Source organism: Lutra lutra, chromosome 9, assembly GCF_902655055.1.
Source record: "Lutra lutra chromosome 9, mLutLut1.2, whole genome shotgun sequence".
Classification (NCBI taxonomy): domain Eukaryota; kingdom Metazoa; phylum Chordata; class Mammalia; order Carnivora; family Mustelidae; genus Lutra; species Lutra lutra.
This window is the reverse complement of record NC_062286.1, coordinates 101,545,634-101,569,496: the sequence shown is the minus strand read 5'-3', so window position 1 is coordinate 101,569,496 and position 23,863 is coordinate 101,545,634. Positions and strand designations below refer to the sequence as shown.

At 37.9% G+C, this 23,863-nt stretch overlaps 1 protein-coding gene across 2 annotated transcripts in view; it reads left to right on the top strand.

Annotated features, from left to right (window-relative positions):
• Nucleotides 1-23,863, top strand: part of PCSK2 (proprotein convertase subtilisin/kexin type 2) — a 257,758-nt gene that overhangs the window by 19,643 nt on the left and 214,252 nt on the right. The window contains exons 1-2 of one of the 2 annotated variants that reach the window (XM_047745217.1): nt 11,416-11,506; nt 18,099-18,203. Coding sequence is in view for 1 of the 2 variants with exons in the window: in XM_047745216.1 (XP_047601172.1) it covers nt 18,099-18,203 (105 nt within the window). In the remaining variant the exon portion in view is untranslated. Of the gene's footprint in view, nt 1-11,415; nt 11,507-18,098; nt 18,204-23,863 lie in introns of those variants that run through there. The other variant, XM_047745216.1, reaches the window with a different exon arrangement.

The window sequence follows — 23,863 nt, the reverse complement described above, 5'->3', positions numbered from 1 at the left end:
GTCAGTTAAGCCTCTGACTTTTGCTCAGGTCATGATCTCAGGGTCCTTCATGGCTCACTTTGGGCTCTGTGCTCTGCAGAGAGTCTGCTTTTTCCCTCTCTCTCTTCTCCTCCCCAACTCATGTTCTCTCTCTCTTTTTCAAATAAATAAGTAAAATCCTAAAAAAAAAAACCTCTTCTCAACATTCCTATAAATTCTGAGGACAGAAGCTGGATCCCCTTTTCATTTCTGGATCCATTTTTCTTCTCCCAGTAAATCTTTTTAGTTAACAAATTGTGTCACCATCCCACACATGCAATTTTTATTCTTCATTATGCTAACAGGTGTGAAATTCAGCCTCATCATCTTGGGCTGTCAATCAGACTATCCCTACACTTGCTCTGGATGGCAGCTGTGACTTCATAGTTGATATAGTAGTCTGTGTTTTTAAAAAGGCTTTCTATCTCATGATGGGAATAGATATTTCATCTCTGTATCAGGTTAAACAAATGACTTTTTGTTGTTTTAATTAAGAAATAAAATCATGCTAGAAAATATTCCTTTCCCTTCCTTTGCCCTAAAATTGACATTCCAACATGTCTATTTGTAAACTTCAAAATTCTTGTTGAGATCAGCTTACCTTGCACACAACCCAGGGAACCAGTAATGGTCTCTGGGCAAGTATCAGTAACATGCAGGGTCCCTCCCCTGATTGGCCCAAAGAAAGACGACAAATCCTATGTAGGAAAGAAATTTGAGTGAGAGTAAATAATAGGAGAAAGAGCCTGGGCTTCAAAAGCAGCCAGACCTGGGTTCAAATGAACTTCACTGCACTTCTGTCTATTCACATTTGAAACAGAAATAATAACACCCACCTTACAGGACTGCTTCAATCAGAAAATGAGGTAATTTTTTTGAAGAAACTGACATAGGTGGCAAGATGAATTTACAAATGGATCTTTACTTTGAACTGTTTTCTGCTAGTATGGCAACATCTTGGTTTGTGGTTTGAGAATGACTTCCTGTGTGTGTCAATTATCCTATCTAGCAGATCCAGAAATGTTGGCATTCGTGCCGTACCTTCTGGGGGAAGATGCCTATTGAATGTCCCAAATCATCAGCTGGTCCATGCAACATCTTCAGGGTGGGCCTCCTGGCATGCTCTGATTATGGTACATTGATTTTATTGATGACCCAATTTTTGGCCTTCCTAGATTTGCCCAGGAATTTTTAAATCCTCTCTATTCTGACTGTGAGCTAGTCTCTGACTTGCTTTGGCCAAAAGAATATGGTAAAAGTGCTGGTGTGCCAGTTCTAAGCCTGGGACTCAAGAGCTTACACGTTCCCATTTAGTTTTTTTTTTTTTTTCACTGTTGTATTTATTTTTGGAATAAATTCCCTGCCTCATCCATGAGAACAAGTCTGGGCAAAGCTGTTGGAGGATGAGAGACGAGGTGGAGGAGAACTGAGATGCCCCACTAATAGCCAATCAGCACTCAGAAGCCAAGCCAACTCCATAAACTACAACTGACTATACATGCATGAAGTCGCCCAAGACCTGAACTCAATAAGTCTAAGCTGCTGACCCAGGAAATGTAACTGAATATATGGTTGCTGTTTGAAACTACCAAGATTTGTGGTTCTTGTCAATATACATCTCATGGTGCTACATGACTGAACCCTGAGTGACTGACTACGTTTCTTCCAATGCTAGAGAACTTTAATGAGGACCCATGGGGCTCTTCAGTCATCAGAGTGGCAGCCTTCCTCCACAGGTTTGCCTGCCTTTCCAATGCTCAGACACTGATCATGTTCTTTGAGGTTCTCTGTGGCAGCAGAGGTATCTAACAGTGGTCCTAGGGAGCCATAAGACTAAGGAAGAGTCAACCTGGCAATTCAAAGACTTGTACCCCTGGGGCTAATAATACATTATATGTAAATTTAAAAAATAATAACTTTGTGTATTTATGCAAATGTATTGCTAGTGGCATATATTTTATAATAATTAAATGTTTTTATTCTATCAAAAAAAAAAGATTAAGGAAGAGTCTTTTGCAGAAATAGAGGTTGTCTTTACCTGTTGTTCTCTAGACCCACTTTTGTCCCTTTCTTTCCACAGTAAAACAGGAAGAAGTGAGGGGACTGAAATAGCTTAGAAGTGTGAACCTAAGTCTTCCTAAGAGGAGGAGCTTTGGTTGCGAGAAAGATGGAAGTCAGTAGGGGTGAGGGTTTACAACCTATGTATAAGAGATTGCTCAGGCTGAGGGGCATGATTGCAATACAGGACTTTGTCATCTCCTTTTCTGCCTTTTAACTCCTCTTCTCTTCCTTTCTGTCCCCAGAAACTTCCATTCCATCAGCAAATCTGAATTGAAGTATTTGGCTAGCTATGGTTTAGGGAGTTGGCCCTCCCAGAGATAGCTGCACTTTCATGAGACCATTCCCTTTCTCCCCATCCTTATTGCCGACCGCAGAGATTGCATGTGATCCCAGGAAATCAAGAATGGTCTTAGGAAATGTCAGTGTAATGCAGAATCTAGATCTGTCTATATGCAGGGCCCAAAATGAAACTGATACCATTTCTAATATATATATCTATGTAGATATATATATACCACTTCTAACTTATTCATTCATCTGTTGATGGACATATAGGTTCTTTCCATAGTTTGGCTATTGTGGACATGCTGCTATAAACATTCAGGTGCACTTGCCCCTTCGGATCTCAACATTTGTATCTTTAGGGTAAATACCCAGTAGTGCAATTGCTGGGTTGTAGAGTAGCTCTATTTTCAACTTGGGAAACCTCCATACTGTTTTCCAGAGTGGCTGCACCAGCTTGGATTTCCACCAACAGTGTAGGAGGATTCCCCTTTCTCTGCATCTTTGCCAATGTCTGTCGTTTCCTGACTGGCTAATTTTAGCCATTCAGACTGGTGTGAGGTGGTGTCTCACTGTGGTTTTGATTTGTATTTCCCTGATGCCGAGTGATGTTAAGCACTTTTTCATATGTCTGTTGGCCATTTGGATGTTTATTTTGCTGAAATGTCTGTTCATGTCTTCTGCCCATTTCTTGATTGGATTATTTGTTCTTCGGTTGTTGAGTTTGATGAGTTCCTTATAGATTTTGGATACTGGCCCTTATCTAATATGTCATTTGCAAATATCTTCTTCCATTCTGTCAGTTGTCTTTTGGTTTTACGGACTGTTTCCTTGGCTGTGGAAAAGCTTTTGATCTTGATGAAATACCAATAGTTCATTTTTACCCTTGCTTCCCTTGCCTTTGGCAATGTTTCTAGGAAGAAGTTGCTGTGGCTGAGATTGAAGAGGTTGCTGCCTGTGTTCTCAAGGATTTTGATGGATTTCTGTCTCACATTGAGGTCTTTCATCCATGTTGAGTCTATTTTTGTGTATTGTGTAAGGAAGTGGTCCAGTTTCATTCTTCTGCATGTGGCTGTCCAGTTTTCCTAACACCATTTGTTGAAGAGCCTGTCTTTTTCCCATTGGACATTGTTTCCTGCTTTGTGGAAGATTAGTTGACCATAGAGTTGAGGGACTAGTTCTGGGGTCTCTATTCTGTTCCATTGATCTATGTGTCTGTTTTTGTGCCAGTCCATACTGTCTTGATGATCACAGCTTTGTAATAGAACTTGAAGTCTGTAATCTTGATGACACCAACTTTGGTTTTCTTTTTCAACATTCCTCTAGCTTTTTTGGGGTCTTTGCTGGTTCCATATACATTTTAGGATTATTTGCTCCATTTCTTTGAAAAAAATTGATGGTATTTTGATAGGGATTGAATTAAATATGTAGATTGCTTTAGGTAGCATAGACATATTTGTTCTTCCAATCCATGAGCATGGAACATTTTTCCATTTCTTTGTGTCTTCCTCAATTTCTTTCATAATCACTTTATAGTTTTCTGAGTACATATTCTTTGCCTCTTTGGTTAGGTTTATTCCTAGGTATCTTATGGTTTTGGGTGCAACTGTAAATGGGATTGACTCCTTAATTTCTTTTTCTTCTGTCTTGCTGTTGGTATATAGAAATGCAACTGATTTCTGTGCATTGATTTTATATCCTGACATTTTACTGAATTCCTGTATGAGTTCTCGCAGTTTGGGGGTGGAATCTTTTGGGTTTTCCATATAAAGTGTCATATCATCTGCAAAGAGTGGGATTTTGACTTCATCATTGCTGACTCAGATGCCATTTATTTCTTTTTGTTGTCTGATTGCTGAGACTAGGACTTCTAGTACTATATTGTATAGCAGTGGTGATAGTGGACAGCCCTCCTGTGTTCCTGACCTTAGGGGAAAAGCTCTCAGTTTCTCCCCATTGAGAATGATATTCACTGTGGATTTTTCATAGATGGCTTTGATGATATTGAGGTATGTACCCTCTATCCCTACATTGTGAAGAGTTTTGATCAAGAAAGAATTCTGTACTTTGTCAAATACTTTTTCAGCATCTATTGAGAGTATCATAAAGTTCTTGTTCTTTCTTTTATTAATGTAGTGTATCATATTGATTGATTTGCAGATGTTGAACCAAACTTGAAGCCCAGGAATAAATCCCACTTGGTCATGGTGAATAATCCTTTTAATGTACTGTTGGATCTTATTGGCTAGTATTTTGGTGAGAATTTTTGCATCCATATTCATCAAGGATATTGGTCTGTAATTCTCCTTTTTGATGGGGTCTTTGTCTGGTTTTGGGATCAAGGAAATGCTGGCCTCATAAGAGGAGTTTGGAAGTTTTCTTTCCATTTCTATTTTTTTTGAACAGTTTCAGGAGAATAGGTATTAATTCTTCTTTAAATGTTTGGTAGAATTCCCCTGGAAAGCCATCTGGCCCTGGGCTCTTGTTTGCTGGGAGATTTTTGATAACTGCTTCAATCTCCTTACTGGTTATGGGTCTGTTCAGGTTTTCTATTTCTTCCCGGTTCTGTTTTGGTAGTTTATATGTCTCTAGGAATGCATCCATTTCTCCCAGATTGTCAAATTTGCTGGTGTATAGTTGCTCATAATACATTCTTGTAATTGTTTGTATTTCTTTGGTGTTGATTGTGATCTCTCTTCTTTCACTCATGATTTTATTAATTTGGGTCCTTGCTCTTTTCTTTTTGATAAGTCTGGCCAGGAGTTTACCAATCTTATTAATTCTTTCAAAGAACTATTTCCTAGTTTCATTCATTTGTTCTACTGTTCTTTGGGTTTCTATTTCATTGATTTCTGCTCTAATCGTTATTATTTCTCTTCTCCTGTTGGTTTTAGGATTTCTTTGCTGTTCTTTCTCCACCTGCTTTAGGTGTAGGGTTAGGTTGTGTACTTGAGACCTTTCTTGTTTCTTGAGAAAGGCTTGTATCACTATATAATTTCCTCTCAGGACTGGCTTTGCTGTGTCCCAAAGATTTTGAAGAGTTGTGTTTTTCATTTTCATTTGTTTCCATGATTTTTTAAAAATTCTTCTTTAATTTACCAGTTAATCCATTCATTCTTTAGTAGGATGCTCTTTAGCCTCCATGCATTTGAGTTCTTTCCAACTTTCCTTTTGTGGTTGAGCTCCATTTTCAAAGCATTGTGGTCTGAAAATATGAAGGGAATGATCACAATTCTTTGATACTGGTTGAGAACTGATTTGTGACCCAGGATATGATCTGTTCTAGAGAATATTCCATGTGAGAGAAGAACGTGTATTCTGTTGCTTTGGGATGGAATGTTCTGAATATATTGTTGATGTCCATCTCATCCAGTGTGTCATTTAAAGCCTTTATTTCCTTGTTGATCTTTTGCTTAGAATATCTGTCCATTCCAGTGAGGGCAGTGTTAAAGTCCCCTCCTATTATTGTATTATTGTTGATGTGTTTCTTTGATTTTGTTATTAATTGGTTTATATAATTGGCTGCTCCCATGGTAGGAGCATAGATATTTAAAATTGTTAGATCTTCTTGTTGGACAGACCCTTTAAGTACTGTTTAGTATCCTTCCTCATTTCTTATTATAGTCTTTGGCTTAAAATCTAATTTATCTGATATAAGGATGGCCACCCCAGCTTTCTTTTGATGTCCATTAGCATGGTAAATTGTTTTCCACCCCCTCACTTTAAATTTGGAGGTGTCTTTGGGTCTAAAATGAGTTTCTTGCAGAGAGCATATCAATGGGTCTTGATTTTTTATCCTTCTGATATTCTGTGTCTTTTGATTAGTGCATTTAGCCCATTTACATTAAGGGTAACTATTGAAAGATATGAATTTAGTGCCATTTATTGCCTGTAAGGTGACTGTTAATGTGTTACTATATATTGTCTCTGTTCCTTTCTGATCTGTTACTTTTAGGCTCTCTTTTTGCCTAGAGAACCCTTTTCAATATTTCTTGTAGGGCTGGTTTGGTGTTTGCAAATTCTTTTCATTTTTGTTTGCCCTGGAAGCTTTTTAATCTCTCCTTCTATTTTCAATGACAGCCTACTAGCAGGATATAGTAATCTTGGCTGCATCTTTATCTTGTTTAGTGTTTTGAATATATTATGCCAGTCTTTTTTGGCCTGCCAGGTCTCTGTGGATAAGTCTGCTGCCAATCTAATATTTCCTCCATTATGTGTTAGAGACCTCTTGTCCCGAGCTGCCTTGAGGATTTTCTCTTTGTCAATGAGACTTGTAAGTTTTACTATTAGATGTTGGGATGTGAACCTATTTTTATTGATTTTAAGGGGTGTTCTTTGTGCCTTCTGGATTTTGAAGCTTGTTCCCTTCGCCAAATTAGGGAAATTCTCTGCTATAATTTGATCCAATATACCTCTCCCACCCCTTTCTTCTTCTTCTGGGATCCCAATTATTCTAAAATTGTTTCATCTAATATTGTCTCATCTTAAATGGTATCATTTATCTCTTGAATTATTCCCTTGTAGCCCAGTAGTTGTTTATCTCCCTTTTTTTCAGCTTCTTTATTTTCCATCAATTGGTCTATATCACTATTTCTCTCTTCTGCCTCATTTATCCTGGCAGTAAGAACCTCCACTTTTGATTGCACTTCATTAATAGCTTTTTTTAATTTCAACTTGGTTAGATTTTTAGTTCTTTTATTTCTCCAGAAAAGGATTTTATTTCTCCAGAAAGGGATTCTCTAGTATCTTCCATACTCTTTTCAAGCCCAGTTAGCACCTTGATAATCATCATTCTGAACTCTAGTTCTAACATCTTAGTAATGTCTGTATTGATTAGGTCCCTAGCCATCAGTACTGCCTCTTGTTCTTTTTTCTGAGGTGAGATTTTCTGTCCTATCATTTTATCTAGTTAAGAATAGATGAATGGGAGAACAAAATACTAAAAGGGTAGCAATGGCCTCAGAAAATATACACTAACCAAATCAGAAGAGACACAAAACCAGGGGGAGAAGAAAAGAGGGGGGAAAAAATATATATATATATATTTTTTTTCACTAGTCATATATATATATGACTAGTGAATAGAACAGAGCCTCACACTTGATTTTGGGTGTATTTTGGTCTGTTAGAAGAAACTGCCTCCCAAAATTTTAAAGAAAGAAAAACATACACACACACACACACACACACACACACAAAATAAGGGTAAACATGATGAAGGGATGGAATATGAATGTAAAGATGAAAATTTTAAAAGATTCTAAAAAAGGAATTGATAAGATAAGAAGTTTTGTTGAAAAAAGGGAAAAAAAAAGAGTAAAGAATGTGATCAGGCTGGAGACTAGAACAAAACTATGCACTAGATTTAGGGTATATTTTGATCTGTTAGAGGTAACTGTATCCCAGAATTTTAAAGAAAGAAAAAGCTGTATGTACACAAAAAATAAGGTTAAACAATGAAGGGATAGAATATGACTATAATAAAGAAAATTTAAAAAGATTTTTTTAAAGGTATTGATAAGATAAAATAGATAAAATAGGAAAGAGGAAAAATTTTAAAAATAGAATAAGAAAAAAATAAAAATTAAAAAATTTTAACTTTGAAAGACTAAGAACCATGGGAAAAAAGCCATGATTCTATGTGCTGTATTCCCCTAGCTCTGGAGTTCAACAGTTCTCATTGATCAGTAAACTTGGTCTTGGGTGGATGTTCTTGCTGATCTTCTGGGGGAAGGGCCTGTTGCAGTGATTTTCAAATGTGTTTCCCCAAGGCAGAAATGCATTACCCTTGCCAGGGGGCAGGCTAAGAAATCGGCTCACATTTGCTTTTGGGAGCTTTTGTTCCCTGAACACTTTCTGTACAGCCTTGGAGGACGGGAATGAAGGTGGCAGCCTCCCAGTCTGGCCCATAGTAGCTGAGAGCTCAGAGCCCCACTCCTCATTGTGCCTCCAGAGAAAAGCAGTCAATCCCTCCCATCTCCCTGGTCTCTGGCCACACTCCAAGCTCACCTAGCCTGTGACTGAGCACACTGTCTCTCTCTGGCACATGGCCCCATTTGGAGTCTCCAATCCCAGCAGTTTCCTGCCACACACTCCCATGCTGCTCTTCCTGGAGAAGGAAGGAGGGGGTCTCTCCGGATCTGCCACTTGTGGGGTCTCTGCTCAAAGTGTAGTGGTACAACTGTGCCTTAGATCACAGTTTAAGATAATCCCAAGCTAAGATCCCACTGCTCAGCTCCGTCTCTGCAGCCAGCTTCCCTATTCCGATACCTGGGAGCTCTGCCACTCTCAGACACCCCTGGTCATTCTGTGACCCTGGGACCTGAAACCACACTGTCCCTGTGAGGGCTCCACCCCTGCTTAGCTCTGGAGTGATGTTCCTCAGTGGAGCAGACTTCTAAAAGTTCTAATTTTGTGCTCTGCTGCTCCACCACTTGCTGGGAGCTGGCCCTTCCCCCTGCAGTCTATCTTCTTGTCACTTTGGATTCACTTCTCTGCATGTTCTACCTTCCCAAAAGTGGTCGCTTTTCTGTTCCTAGAATTGCTGCTCTTCTTCTCTTTGATCTCCTGTTGAGTTTGTAGGTGTTCAGAATAGTTAGATAAATATCTAGCTGAACTTCTGGGACCTGATGATATCAGGCCTCCTACTCCTCTGCCGTATTGCTCCTTCCCCCAAACCAGAGAGTTTTAACTGTCTGGAGGGTCTGACCCATTTAAGAATCTCTAAAAAGCTGTGGGGTCTGTTGGGGACAAGCAAATGCATAGAAGCACAAAATCTGGGGTCGAGGCCATGCTTACAGCCCTTCTGGAGCATCCATGGATTCTGTAAATGGATCAAACTCTGGTCCAAATGAAAGTGGGCAGTGGGATCTGGGAGGATTTCATACGCATTTTGTTTCTTTCAAAATTGGCTGCCAGCTCCCTGACATTCCCTCCTATTGAGGAATGGGAATGTGTGGGCTCAGGGAAAAGCTTTAGCTTGGAGCCATGGCTATCAGGAGGGAAAGGAAACAAGAGGGAAGGAAGAAAGGCAATAGGAAGTGTTGCTGGGACCCATAAAATTTTGCAGCATAATGAGAATTTCTAAAAACTCTGCAAATCTGAGCTAGCAACATTATTATACTGTCACCCAGCCTGAACCTTCAAGCTGACAATTTGCTGTAAATTCTTCTTTCGCTTGTTTTTCTCCTTCCTTCTGGAGCCAAGCATATTTTGTCTTAAGAAAAAAAGGTGATGGCATAAAAGAAGGGTGTGTGTGTGTGTTTGTGTCTAAGTGAAGAAAACATTTGAAAATATACTAAGTGCTGATGTATATGAGAGGTTTCTTACTGGAACACTCAGGTGAGTGTTTGAGGACCTAAGACTATTTCTAATATTCCTTTTCTATTTATAAGATTAGCATTCTACTTGAAAAACTAGAAAACGCATGAGCATTATATCATCGAGGTCTGTGTAGGCAGTAACCTTATACTACTGTATAGTTACACAGCATCTGTCTTTCTCTGCTTGTGGTGGCCTCCTGCTTGCACACTGATCTCCTCAGACAGCCCTTTTCAGATGCTCAGAGGACAGCAGATTTGGGGTCTACAACCCAAAGAGGCAAAACGACACCAAAAAATAACAAATGCCTGCAAACTAATTTTCTGTTAGGTCTGTGACCAGTCAGGTTGCCTATTTATTGCCACTTTCCAATTTCAGCTCCATGAGACCAGTTAGCTCCATCTCTGTTCTAGCCAAGACGTTGCTCCTAATCAGAGAATCCCAGGTCTTGGGTCCCAAAAACATAGCAGAGAGGAGGTCACTCACCAACTTGGCTGTCCTTCAGTCACACTTTTCTTCATTAGGAATTCCAGCCTGCAAACTCTCAGATTCATAGCCATAGTTGCAAAGGTATCTGGGGCATAGACCAACACTGCAGTGGAAACAGCATGTTGGGAAGTGTGCTGATTTCTAGTCGGGAGACCTGGGATTTCTACCAGGAGTTCCTTCTCAACGGGGAGAGCCCTGCCCCTTCCTGAGCCAGAACCTTTTCTCATTTTATAAAATGAAGTGGTTAGTCAGAGACAAGGTGCAAACCAATTGCCTCCAGGGAACATAACCATTGACCTCTGTATGTGACAATAGGATGTGATGGGGCCTCTGGCTTGAATGTCCTCTTAAGGACATTCAAATTTAATTTTTTAAAATATTTTTACATCTTTTGAACTTCAGTTTGGAGATAACTTCAGACTTTTTTTTCTTTTTTTTTTTCTTTTTTTTCTTTTTTTTCAAAAATGGCACATGCACACCGAGATTCATAATGACATGCTTCACAATGGCCAAAAGGTGGAAGCAACCCAGGTATTCATCAACACACAATATACATTCAAGGTATATTTAGCCTTGAAGAAGGAGTGAATTCTGACACATGCCACACATGGGTGAACCTTGAAGATACTGTGCTGAGTGAAATAAGCCAGTCACAAAAAGAAAGATACTGCCTGATTCCAGCCTTTCCCAAGTTATGGTTACATAACCATAGCACAAATATCAAAGCCAGGAAAATAACTGATATAATATTACTAATCAATCTATAGACTTGGTTCAAAATTTTCCTGTTAATATCTTTTCTACTGATCTGGAATCCAATCAAGGATATGCAATCACAAAGGTGATGTTATCTTCTTCTTGCTGCATCATATCATGAAGCACAGGATTTTGGTACATTTCTTCTCCAGTGAGGCTGACTTGACCAGTTCTTTAAAACAGTATCTCTCAGGTTTCTCTATTATAAAGGTATTATTTTTCTTTATTTATCATCTTATTTCACCCACTAAGTTTAGTATCATTGCTGATGCTTGCCAGTCACAATTATTTCCATGGCGTTTCCTAAAGGGTGGTATCCAATTTCTACCATTACTTCTATATTATTAATTTGAATTCCACTCTAAGGAAGAGTTTTCCTTTTGCCCCCACTAATTTCTGAAAATCAGTAAAACAAAGCCAGAATAATGTCCCTCCAATGCTCATTGGTGCTTGATAACATCGAAGTACTTTCTAGTGTTAAAATTCTCTGATTCATCATGTCCCCCACAACAGGAAATAAAACTCCCAAGTTTATACCACCTGACAGTGATCAGAGGCACAAGTCTTTGGAAAGCAAAAGGTGAGCACGCTTATATTTTCTTCCCATTTCCATCCTCTATCCACCCTCACTTTTAAAGTCAAATTCTGACATACCCTGAATGTATCAGTGGGGTTAAGCAGAAAAGAACATTCAAGAACCACTGAGCCTGGAAAATGCACATGAAATATTTAGTTTAATTTGCCCTGGAGAATGTGATTTTTAATGAACAGGAACTAAATCATAAAAGCTGCAGTGTTCTAAAAGATTTTCATTCACACACCAGACTCCTAGACAAGTTTGCTGTGCCTTTGAAATTCATCCGGTATCTGCTGCTCTGGCCCCAAGGCTCCCTCTCCACTGTGCCAAGAAGGTCATTTGAAGGAGCCTTATGGAGCTCTTTCAGGCTGGTATCACCAATTAACAGGCAGAACCATTAGTGTAGAATTTCAAGTTTGCAAAGTCCTAAAAGCTGGGAAACAAAACTCTTTTTTAGCCAGCTATTTGTTTCTTGTTATCTGTTGCTGAGTAACAAACCAACCTAAAACTTAGTAGTATAAAACAACAGTGATTTTATTATGTTCATGGAATTGGGACCAGAAATTCAGGCAGGGCACATGGGAATTCAGGTGGGAAGGCTTAGTAGCTGAAGGATAATTAGCATGGCTGGAGTCCGGGATCATCCAAAGATTCCTCATTTATATATTTAAATATTATTTATTTATTTATTTGACAGAGATCACAAGTAGGCAGAGAGGAAGGCAGTGAGAGAGGAGGGGAAGCAGGCTCACCACTGAACAGAGAGCCCAATGTGGGGCTCAACCCCAGGATCCTGGGATCATGACCTCAGCCAAAGTCAGAGACTTTAACCCACTGAGTCACCCAGGTGCCCCCCATTTATATATTTAGCACCCAAAATGGGATGACTTCAAGACTTGGCCCAACCAAGTTTGTCAAACAAAGCACTCCACAAGTCTCCCAAAGTTGCTTGGGCTTCCTCATAGCATGGCAGCCTGGGAGTAGTTGAACTTCTTAAATGGCAGATCAGGACTTTAGGAGAAAGTGTTCTGGTGAACAAGGCAGAAATTGCATGGCCTTTTATGACCCAACCTCAAAAGTCACATAATTTTCACCATACCCTTTTGATCAAACCAGTCACATTCCTCAGATTCAAGAGTTGAGATCATGTATTCCATCTTTTGATGGGAAGACTGTCAAAGAACTGGCACCTATGTTTTAAAAATAGCCACACTCTTCAAAATTGAAACATTAGGAAAATACATACTTTAATAAAAATGAAAATATTTGCTTTGTTTGAATAACTTCCCTTCCTCCAGAAATTTCATGCCACATTCCCCAGATATCCCTCTGACTGAAAGAATCTCTCCTTAGGGTCCCAATGGCCCCTTGCCCATAACTGTGTTGGAGCACACTATACTCTAAAAATACTTGCTAACACTTACTGAGTGCTCACTATGTTCCAGGCATTATTCTAAGAACTTTCCACGCATTATCACACTTAATTCTCAGACAACATGAGAAGGAGACACTCTTATTTTATAAGTGAGTAAATAGAGACCCAAAAGGTTAACCGTTAAATAATGTGCCAGAGGGTCATGTTAAGTAGACGAGCCAGAATTTAAACCAAGGCACCCCAGAACTCATGCTTTTAAATCATTATATCATAGAGTATCATTTATATGCTACTGTGTGTATATAGGACTTCCCTGGTGGATTGAGAGCTATTTTCATGTCATATTTACCCTTGGCTCTCCAGCACAAAACACAGCACCTAGTTTATGACAAGCAATAGCAAGAGGCATAAAAGACATGAACAAGGAATTCAAAGAGAAGGATTTAAAGTGTTTAATGGACATAGGAAAAGATGTTTAAGCTTTAAAAACAATTAGAGAAATCCAAGTAAGATGGCATATTTTGTTTGTTAAATGTCCAATGTTGTTGAAAGTAATGGACAATGGATATTTTTATTCTTACTTTTTAATTGTTCTTATACAACTTCATAGGAAACCTTTTGGGGGAATATTTAGGGGCACCTGGGTGGCTCAGTCGATTAAGTGTCTTCCTTTGTCTCAGGTCATGATCTCAGGGTCCTGGGATCAAGCCTGGCATTGAGCTCCTTGCCCAGTAGGGAGTCCACTTCTCCCTCTGCTCATGCTCACATGCACATGCGTACTCTTTCTCTCTCAAATAAATTTTAAAAAGTCTTTTAAAAAATGCTAATGTTCGGATGGAACTAGAGGGTATCATGCTTAGCGAAATAAGTCAATCGGAGAAAGACAACTATCATATGATCTCCCTGATATGAGGGAGAGGAGATGCAACATAGGGGGTTGAGGGGGTGGGAGAAGAATAAATGAAACAAGATGGGATTGGGAGGGAGACAAACCATAAGTGACTCAATCTCACAAAACAAACTGAGGGTTGATGGGGGGAGGGGGGTTGGGAGAGGGGGGGTGGGGTTATGGATATTGGGGAGGGTGTGTGCTATGGTTAGTGCTGTGAAGTGTGTAAACCTGGCGATTCGCAGACCTGTACCCCTGGGGATAAAAATATATGTTTATAAAAAAAAATGCTAATGTTCATATCTCTACTTAAATGATTGAATTCCTGGGATGTATCCTTCAAGAAAACTCTTGTCTATGCATACAGTGACATTTACAAGGCTGTTTATCACAGGATTTTTTAAAATAACATCTTTATTGAGACATAATTCACAAATCATAAAATTTGCCCTTTCAAAATGTACAATTCAGCAATTTTTAATATATACAAACAGTTGTGAAATCTTACCATGATCTACTTTTTGATCATCCTAAAAAGGAACCTTGTACCATTATCAATCACTCTGTGTTGCTGTCTCCTCTTAGCCCCTGATGTAAACACTAATTTACTTTGTATTTCTGTGTGTTTATCTGTTCTGGACATTTCATATAAAGGAAGTTATACAATATGTGACATTTTTTTTAAAAAAATCTGGTTTCTTTTCTTTAGCCTGTAGTTTTTAAGTTTCCTCTGTGTTGTAGCATATAACAATGTTTCATTTATTTTTGTTCTCAAATAACATCTACATACCACATTTTGTTCATCCTTTCATTATTTGGCTAACATTTAGGTTGTTTCTAGTTTTTAACCTACTGTTAATACTGCTACGAAGAAAATTTGTGTGCATATCTTTGTGTAGACATATGCTTTCATTTCTCTTGGATATTTACCTATGATTAGAATTGCTGGATCATTTCTTTAACATTTTAACATTTTGAGTAACTGCCGAAGTGTTTTCCAAAGTGGCTGTGCCATTTCATTTTATGGGTTGCTGTTTTTTTTCATTTTCTTGATGGTTTTTCTGGTTGTGAAAGCACAAACATTCTTAATTTTAATGAAGTCTGATTTTGGAGGGTTTTTTGTCCTTTGTACTTTGTTGTCACATTTAAGAAGTCATTGCCTAACCTAAAGTCATGAATATTTACTTCTAAGTTTTATTCTTAGATTGGTAGAGCACCGCCTCTTACATTTAGGGCTATAAATAATTTTGAGTTAAAATTTTTATGTAGTGTAATGATAGGGATCCAAATTCATTCTTTTTGTGTAGATATTCAGTTTCCAAGGATGACTTGTTGAAAAGACTACTTTTTCTCATTGAATTTGCATTGCGCCAAGGTTAAAATCAATTAACCAGAAGTTACTATAAATTATTTCTGGACTCTCAATTTTATACCATTGGATTCTCTGACTCTCCTTATGCCAATACTTGACTGTTTTGATTACTGTAGCTTTGTGTTAAGTTTTGAAATGGGAAAGTGTGCGTCTTCCAACTTTGTTTTTTTCAGAGATCACTTTGGCTATTTGGGGTCCTGTGCATTTCCATATGAATTTTAGGATCAGCAATTATGGGGAGTATTACCATCTTAAAAATCCATGAACATGGGATGTCTTTCCATTTATTTATATCTTCTTTAATTTCTTTCAGTTATGTTTTGTACTTTTCACTGTACAAGTTTTGTACTTCTTTTGCTAAATTTATTCCCGAATAGTTTACTTATTTCATGTTATTGTAAATGAAATTGTTTTCTTAATTCTATTCTTGGATTGGTCATTGCTAGCATATAGAAATATATTTGATGTTTGTATCTTAATTTTATATATTACAACCACATGGAGCTCATTTGTTAATTTGAATAGTTTCTTTGTGGATTTCTCAAGAATTTTTATGTACAAGATTATGTCTTCTGCAAATAAAGATAATTTTTTCTTTCTTTTCAATATGGATGCCTTTATTTCTATTTCTTGCCTTATTGTCCTGGCTGGGACTACCAGTACACTGTTGAATATAAGTGGCAAGAGCAGACAAGCTTGTCTTGCTCTGATCTTAAGGGGAAAGTATTCAGTCTTTCAATGTTAAATATGATGTCATTTGTTTTCATAGATACATTTATCAGATTGAGGAAATTCCCTTTCATTCTGTTTTTTGAATGTTCTAACATAAACGGTATTGGATTTATCTAATGACCACTTCAATAACACTTTTTTAAAAATACTTAATTTTAAATATATAGTTTTTTTTTAAGTATTTATTGAGACGATCATGTGGTTTTTGTCCATTATTCTATTGATATTGTTATTATATTAAATGATTTTCAGCTGTTAAAACAACTTTGCATTCCTAAGATAAATCCCACTTGGTCATGGTATATAATCCTTTGCATATGTTGCTGGATTCCCTTTGCTAGTGTTTTCATGAGGATTAATGGACTGATATTTATGAAGGATAATGACCTGCAGTTTTCTTTTCTTGTAATACCTTTGTCTGTAATACCTTTCTCATATGAGGGTAATATTGGCCTTGATGAATGAGTTGGGAAGTGTTCCTTAAACTTCCATTTTTTGTAAGAGTTTCTGAAGGATTGATATAAGTTCTGTAAACATTTCCCTCTAAGTACTGCTTTAACTGCACCCCAAAAGTTTTTAAATTCTGTGTTTTTGTTTTCATGCATCTCAAAGTATTTTGGAATAGTCAATGTGGTTTCTTCTTTGACCCATTGATTATTTAGGAGTAGGTTGTTATCCAAATTTCCAAATTTTTCATCTCTTATTGATTTTTACTGTAATTAGAAATTGTGATCAGGTAACATATTTTGTGTTATTTTACTCCTTTTAAATTTGTTTAAGATTGACTTTTGACCTAATATATGATCTATCTCAGAGAAATTTCCATGTGTACTTGAGAAGATTGACTTCTGCTATAGTTGAGTAGAATATTCCATAAATGTCTCTTAGGTTTAGCTGGTTTTTGGTTTTGTTCAAGGTTTCAATTTACTTTTTGGTCTGCATATTTTTTCTATTATTGAAAATGGGCTGTTGAAGTCTCCAACTGTTACTGATGCATTGTCTATTTTTCCCCTCAATTTGTCAGTTTTTGTTTTGTGAATTTGGGGACTTTGTTTTTACATGCATATATATTTATAATTATCTGTCTTTTTGATGTATTAACTCTTTTATCACCATAAAATGTTATTCCTTGTCCACAGTTACAGTTTTTGTTAAAATCAACTATATCTACTATTTTTATAGCCAGTCCTCCTCTCTTTTGTTTACTGTTTATACAGTAACATACAGATGTTTTCACATCTCTTGACTTTAATCAACTTATGTATTTGAATCTAAAGTGTGTCTCTTGTAGGTGCATATAGTTGAATAATGGGGTTGGAGTTTTTTTCATTCATTCTGTAAATCTCTGCCTTTTGATTGGAATTTTCAATTCATTTACATTTAATGTACTACTTAAAAGATATTTACACTTGCCATTTTACTATGTGCTTTCTATATATCTTATAAACTTTTTTCTTCTTTTCTTTCATAATAGCCTTTTTGAATTAAATATTTTTAGTGTACCATTTTAATTACCTAGTTGCTTAGTTTACTATACGTTTTGTAGTTATTTTCTTGGTGGATTACCTGGAAATTATAATAAATAATTTAAACAGATTAATACCAACTTAATTTCAAAAGTATACAAAATCTTAGCTCCAATATAGCTATGATTCTTTTCCCATCTTTTGTGCTATTATTATTGTACTGATATGTCTTTATAATTATAAGACCCCAAACATAGTTTTACCATAGGATATAGATTTATATGGTTGCACTGTGCCCAATATGATGAAAGACATCAAGGAGTCACAGAGAAAGTCTAAGATATAAGACAGATAGTCCAGCTCTGAAGACAGGAGTAGGTCACAACACAATTCTGGAGCAACCAGACATGGAGTGGAACACTAGTTCAAGAGAAGAGAGTGGAGAACTTGGTGTGGGTGAACATAAAGGGAAGGCTCCATGGAGAAAGAAATTTTTTTAAATGGGTGGAAATTAAAGAAATAGAGGAAAGACTGGAGGATATTTGGGGAGGAGAAGTGAATGGGCAGCATATAAGAAAAAGTAGAGAAAATGAAATTACAGTGATAGGGAAATAGATGTCCAAGTCTAATAGGAACTTGCCAGGTTTCTCACATCCATCCCATCCCAGGGAGTCCTTGCATGTAAGCTCAGCTTTAGTTTCCCTATCCTGGGGCCACCCCCAGAAGCTAATTATGTCTTATGTCTGATTGACTCTCCACAGCTTCCCTTCACTGAAGGCCTGTACCACTTTTATCACAATGGCCTTGCAAAGGCCAAGAGAAGACGCAGCCTACATCACAAGCAGCAGCTGGAGAGAGACCCCAGGGTGAGTTTCTCTGGATACCTGCCTTTCATTTCTGCCACAACTGAGCCCACTGGCAGGATGTATACAGGGGTGGGCTGGAAATTTTGAAGTAAAGACACTCAGTGTATGTGATAAGCAAAATGGATCCTTAGCAGAGTGACACTGGAGACTCTCCACTCCTCTACCTTGTGCATAATAAGTAAGTCTTTTATAGGCTATGGGGCAGGGGAGGAATAAACAGAGATACCATCCCTTTACTCACTATCTTCTTCTACATTATTGTGTTTACACTTCTGGTTGCCTCAGAACCTGTTTTGGCAAATGATGGATGGGGAGAAGCCAAACTGTTTAATTATTCATTTTATGGAAGGTTTCTACTGGTGAGTCCTATGCTCTGAGGAGGTTGCTGTGCCCCATTTTGGGCATGGAGAAAGGACTGGGCCAACAAGTGATTAGCTCACCATAGGCAGCAGGCTTCTCAATATCCATGTGTGTTTGCATCCACAAGACCACCTCAGCCCTTCTCTCCTATATTTTCTCACACTCATCTAATTTATCTTCATGCCTCAGTGGTGCTCATAACCCCCATTTTTAACTTACAATCCTTACTTTGCTCTTAGAATCCAGATCTCATTTCATACTCACCCTGGAAGTTTAAATTCTCTTCTCCTCAGTCGAACTTTGCCCACAAAGCAGCTCCTTTTCTATAATAGGAATTTGGTCATCCCCGAATCCTCCTTCATCAAATCTCTTCTTCCATTCCCCCTATACTTACAGATTCATTCAACTGAGTAAAATAATTTCTATTATGCAGTTCACCAAAAGGGAAATTAATAATCCAGGCAAATTGCTCTCTGTACATTGACAGCTGCATAACTCTTCTCCAGAACTCTTGGGGGAAAGTGGGTGTAAAATGGGTCAGACATTTGAGTTAGGGATTTACACATGAGACTCTTTTTGAATTGATGGAATCTGGAAACTGGAAACTCATTCTTGTGGGCTTTTCATGTGAACATTTGACTGGGTTTAATTTGGGCTTTAATTAGGAATACAGATGAAACAGACTCTCCAGCAGACCACCAACTGACAGGCCACAGGCAATTTTCCTTTAACTCCTCAACCCAGGGGATCCCCCACTCCCTGGAGTGGAAATTCTGCTCTGAGAAGCCACTTTATCTACTTTCACAGTAAGATCCAAGCTGCCTGCTGTCAGCTCATGATAGGCATTCTTAAAGGTTTTGCTGAAGAAGCTGGCACCATTATCTAAGAAAAAAGCTCTCTTTTCTGTGTTATAACAGCCTTCACCCTGGCTGTATCAATTCAAGGCTTGGAGAATCCCTTGGGAAGCCTATGGACAGAAATCCTCTGTGTCTCACCTATGGAGATACCCGTAGACAAAGACACTCTGGGGTACTGGAGCACTGGTTCTCCCTGCATTTCATCCCTGTGCTATGATCTTACTCTTTATTGCCAATTATTTTCCTTTTATTTATATATTTGCTTTAAAGTCCCATTGGATTCTCCTCTTTCATGATTAAAGATGTTGCTTCAAGATTATCCAGAGAGAGAAACATAAAAGAAACTGGGGCAGAAGGAAAGAGAGGCTTGGGAAAGAGACCTGAGGAACAGGGAAACTAAGAACCCATTGTTTGGGTCAGAAAGACTCCTTGAGCCCATTAGACTAAGATATTCTTATTCTTGCACTTACTTGAAATGTTTATTCTTGAGGATTAGAATGATGTTTCCAAAAGAGAAGAAAATAAGATAGGTTAGGTAATAAAAAAGGTCATGCACTAGTGATTCTAATAATTTGTCTTTCTCCTCAAAATATTGTCTGTTTTAACTAAACAGGGCATCCAGTACCCCTTCACTGCCCCCTAGAAGGGTTCTAGTGGCCATCTGCCTCTACATGGTGATGGCAATCATCTGTCCTAACTATAATCTGTATAAGTTAGTGGGGACACTAAAGATCATACATCTCTTGGACTGTTTCTCTGTCCTCTCATAAAGGATAAGTGTCAAGGCTGTGGTCCATAATAAAGTCATTCTAGGAAAAGAAATAAAGTATGAATCTCACAATTCTTTGGAAAAAAAAAAACACTGCTAGTGATGACTGCCTTATTTTAAAACATTAGATTAACCCCTATCCTGCATAATGTTCTTTTGATTATCTAATTTTGGCATCAGGTGATAGCAAAATATGGGGGTGACTATTCTTTTTTTTATTCCAGTATAATTAACATAGAGTGTTATGTTATTTTTCAGGTGTACAGTATAGTTATTCAAAAATTCTATACATTACTCAGTGCTCATCACATTAGGTATACTCTTAACTCCCACCACCTGTTTCAGCCCACCCCACCCACCTCCTCTCTGATAACATGTTCTTTATATTTAAGTCTGTTTTTTGTTTTCTCTCTTTTTTCTTTGTTCATGTTTTGTTTCTTAAATTCCACATATGAGTGAAATCATACAGTATTTGTCTTTCTTTGATTGGCTTATTTCACTTAACGTTATATTCTAGATCCATCCATGTTGTTACAAATGGCAGGATTTCCTTCTTTTTATGGCTAGGTAGTATTCCATTGAATATATATAACACATCTTGTATATCCATTCATCTATCAATGGACACTTGGGCTGCTTCCATAATGTGATTATTATAAATAATGCTACAATAAACATAGGGATGCATACATCTTTTCAAATTCGTGCTTTTATATTCTTTGGGTAAATACTCAGTAATGGAATTGCTAGATCATATGGTAACTCTATTTTTAATTTTTTGAGGAACCTCCATACTGTTTTCCAAAGTGGCTGCACCAGTTTGCATTCCCACCAACCGTGCACGAGGGTCCTTTTTTCTCCACAACGTCATGGGGAGGAATATTCTTAAACAAAAAGCATTGACTATGATTGGTGTAAGAGTAGCAATATAAGGTTTCTGTCATGTGGGTCTACTGATCTTAATTGAAAGGGCAAATATGTTGAGAGTTGGGATACCTCAGTCTTTGAGTTCCCAAGCACATTCACACAAGCTGCAAAAAGAAAAGTAAATGGGAGTATCAGAGGGCAGCCTAGGTAGCCCAGTTGTTTTTGCAACCAACCCTTGATTTTGGCCCAGGTCCTGATCTCAGGGTTGTGGTACTGAGCCCCACATGGGGCTCCATGGGGCCATAGATCTTGCTTTGGATTCTCTTTCTCCCTCTGCCCCGCTCCCACCCCTCTCTCTCTTTCATTCCCTGTAATAATAATAATAATAATAATAATAATAGTATAGGAAGGAAACAGAAAGGACAAGGTAGCCAGAAAGGGTTATTGACACAGGCTTTTATCTCTTTGGTAGATGTTGCAAATTACATTTTGTGAACCAACATCTTAAGAGTGAGTTGTTTTGTCATTCTCTGAAACATGTCGTCTTCTAAACCTACCAACTTCATCACGCTTGCAGCCCCTGCTTCCTTCTCCGTCCTGTTTCCACATCACTCCCTGGCCTTTCTCACTCACTGTCCTGCAGCTTGGGAAGGAGGATGCCAATCCCAAGGAACCAGGCATGTAAGAACAGGAGGGTTTGAGCAGCTAGACTGTCAGAGCTGAATCCACTCAGTAGCTTTTTAGCCATAGAAACTGCCAAGGTTTGCTATCAACCCAAGAAATAAGGAAAAAGGTAGAGGATGGAACTTGACTTTGGTTTTGCTCTAGCTTCAGAACAGAAATTTCAAGGACGGTTGGTCCTTATTCAGCAAGTAATTTTTATGTATAAGGAAAACAAAAGAAAAAGATCATAACTGCTTTTTGTCCAGGCCAATAAAGTGCTGCTTCAATATGTTCATATTCATTCACTGATAAGCAGGATGATAACTAAGAAAATAGATTCTGATGCAGATCATTTCAAAGGTGTTCTCTTGCCTTCCCTTTTCTTTCTGCTAAATGAATTAGCAGAGTGACATTGTGTGTCAAACTACTCTCAAATAACATAATTTATTAAAGAATAATAAAGAATTAGAATGCTGACTGGCATTGTTTAGATGCTAAAAAGCAAAAATTGTGTCTTGTTTTTTTCTGGATGTCTTTGTACAATGCAGGACTGAATCCATAGTAGATGCTCCATAAATAACTGTCAAATGAACGGATGATTAATAATTTTTTCTCAGGGTTTTAATCCATGAAATAGTATCATTCTTCTCATCTTATATTTTTATACCTGTTCTATAATGTGTACCCTTTAGGAAACAGGACAGCCTTCTTTTTAGCTCTTCCTTTAGAAATATTCTTAATTGTGCTTAAAAGAAAATAGTAGCCATTTTATTACTTCCAAGCCCTGTCACTGAGAACCCCGTGAAGAACCAGTTTTCAATTTCAAAAGTCCTGTACCCTGTGTTGTTGATCACAGTCATGGTCCTGGTACAACAAGCCAAGTGAGGACAATGTGTTTGGAAAGTTTGGGTAGCTAAAATAATGTGAAGAGGTAATAGGTAAATCCAAAGCTAGTATGAAATAATAAAGCTAAAAATGACTTCTCAGCGTGAGGGTTAGAGCAAAATATCCCCTGCCCAGAACATCTGTGGGATTTGTAATACAACAAATTGTGATTCAACAAATCTTTAAGCCAAACCTGATTGCAGTCCACAGTCTACATACCAAACTCCCACAGTCCCACAAGTACCTGAAAAGCTGCAGAGAATAGATCTATTTAAGATAATATTGGTTTCACAGTTATGTTGAACCATGCTTGCATTGACATAGCACTGAAATGAGATACACTAAAAAACATGAAGACTCCCATCATTCAATGAGCAATACACACTAGTTTGCACAGAAGCCAAATAATTTAACGACAAATAACCTGAACGTTAATTGTTGAGAGAAGTTATATTTGATTTGAGAATTATAAACACTTACTCCTTTTTCAAAGCAATTTTATTAGACTACATAATTATCCCTTAAATCATTTAAAAAATTTTTTATGAACATATAAAATAACATACAGGTCTGTGAATCATCAGGCTTACACATTTCACAGCACTCACTATAGCACATACCCTCCCCAATGTCCATAGCCCAACCAGCCTATCCCTACCCTCACCCCCCAGAAACCCTCAGTTTGTTTTGTGAGATTAAGAGTCTCATAGTTTGTCTCCCTCCCGATCCCATCTTCATTTCTCCCCTCCCTACCCCCCACATCTCCCCACCCTGCCTCTCAAATTCCTCATATCAGAGAGATTATATGATAATTGTCTTTCTCTGACTTATTTTGCTTAGCATAATACCCTCTAGTTTCATCCAACGTCTAGGAAAATGGCAAGATTTCATTTCTTTGGATGGCTGCATAGTATTCCATTATATATATAAATATAAATATATATATATTTATATGTATATATACACATACATATATATACCACTTCTTCTTTATCCATTCATCTGTTGATGGACATATAGGCTCTTTCTATAGTTTAGCAATTGTGGACATTGCTGATATAAACATTCGGGTGCATGTGCCCCTTCAGATCACATCTGTATCTTTAGGGTAAATACCCAGCGGTGCAATTGCTGGGTCATAGGGTAGCTCTATTTTCGACTTTTTGAGGAACCTCCATGCTGTTTTCCAGAGTGGCTGCACCAGGTTGCATTCCCACCAACAGTGTAGGAGGATTCCCTTTCTCCGCCTCCTCACCAAC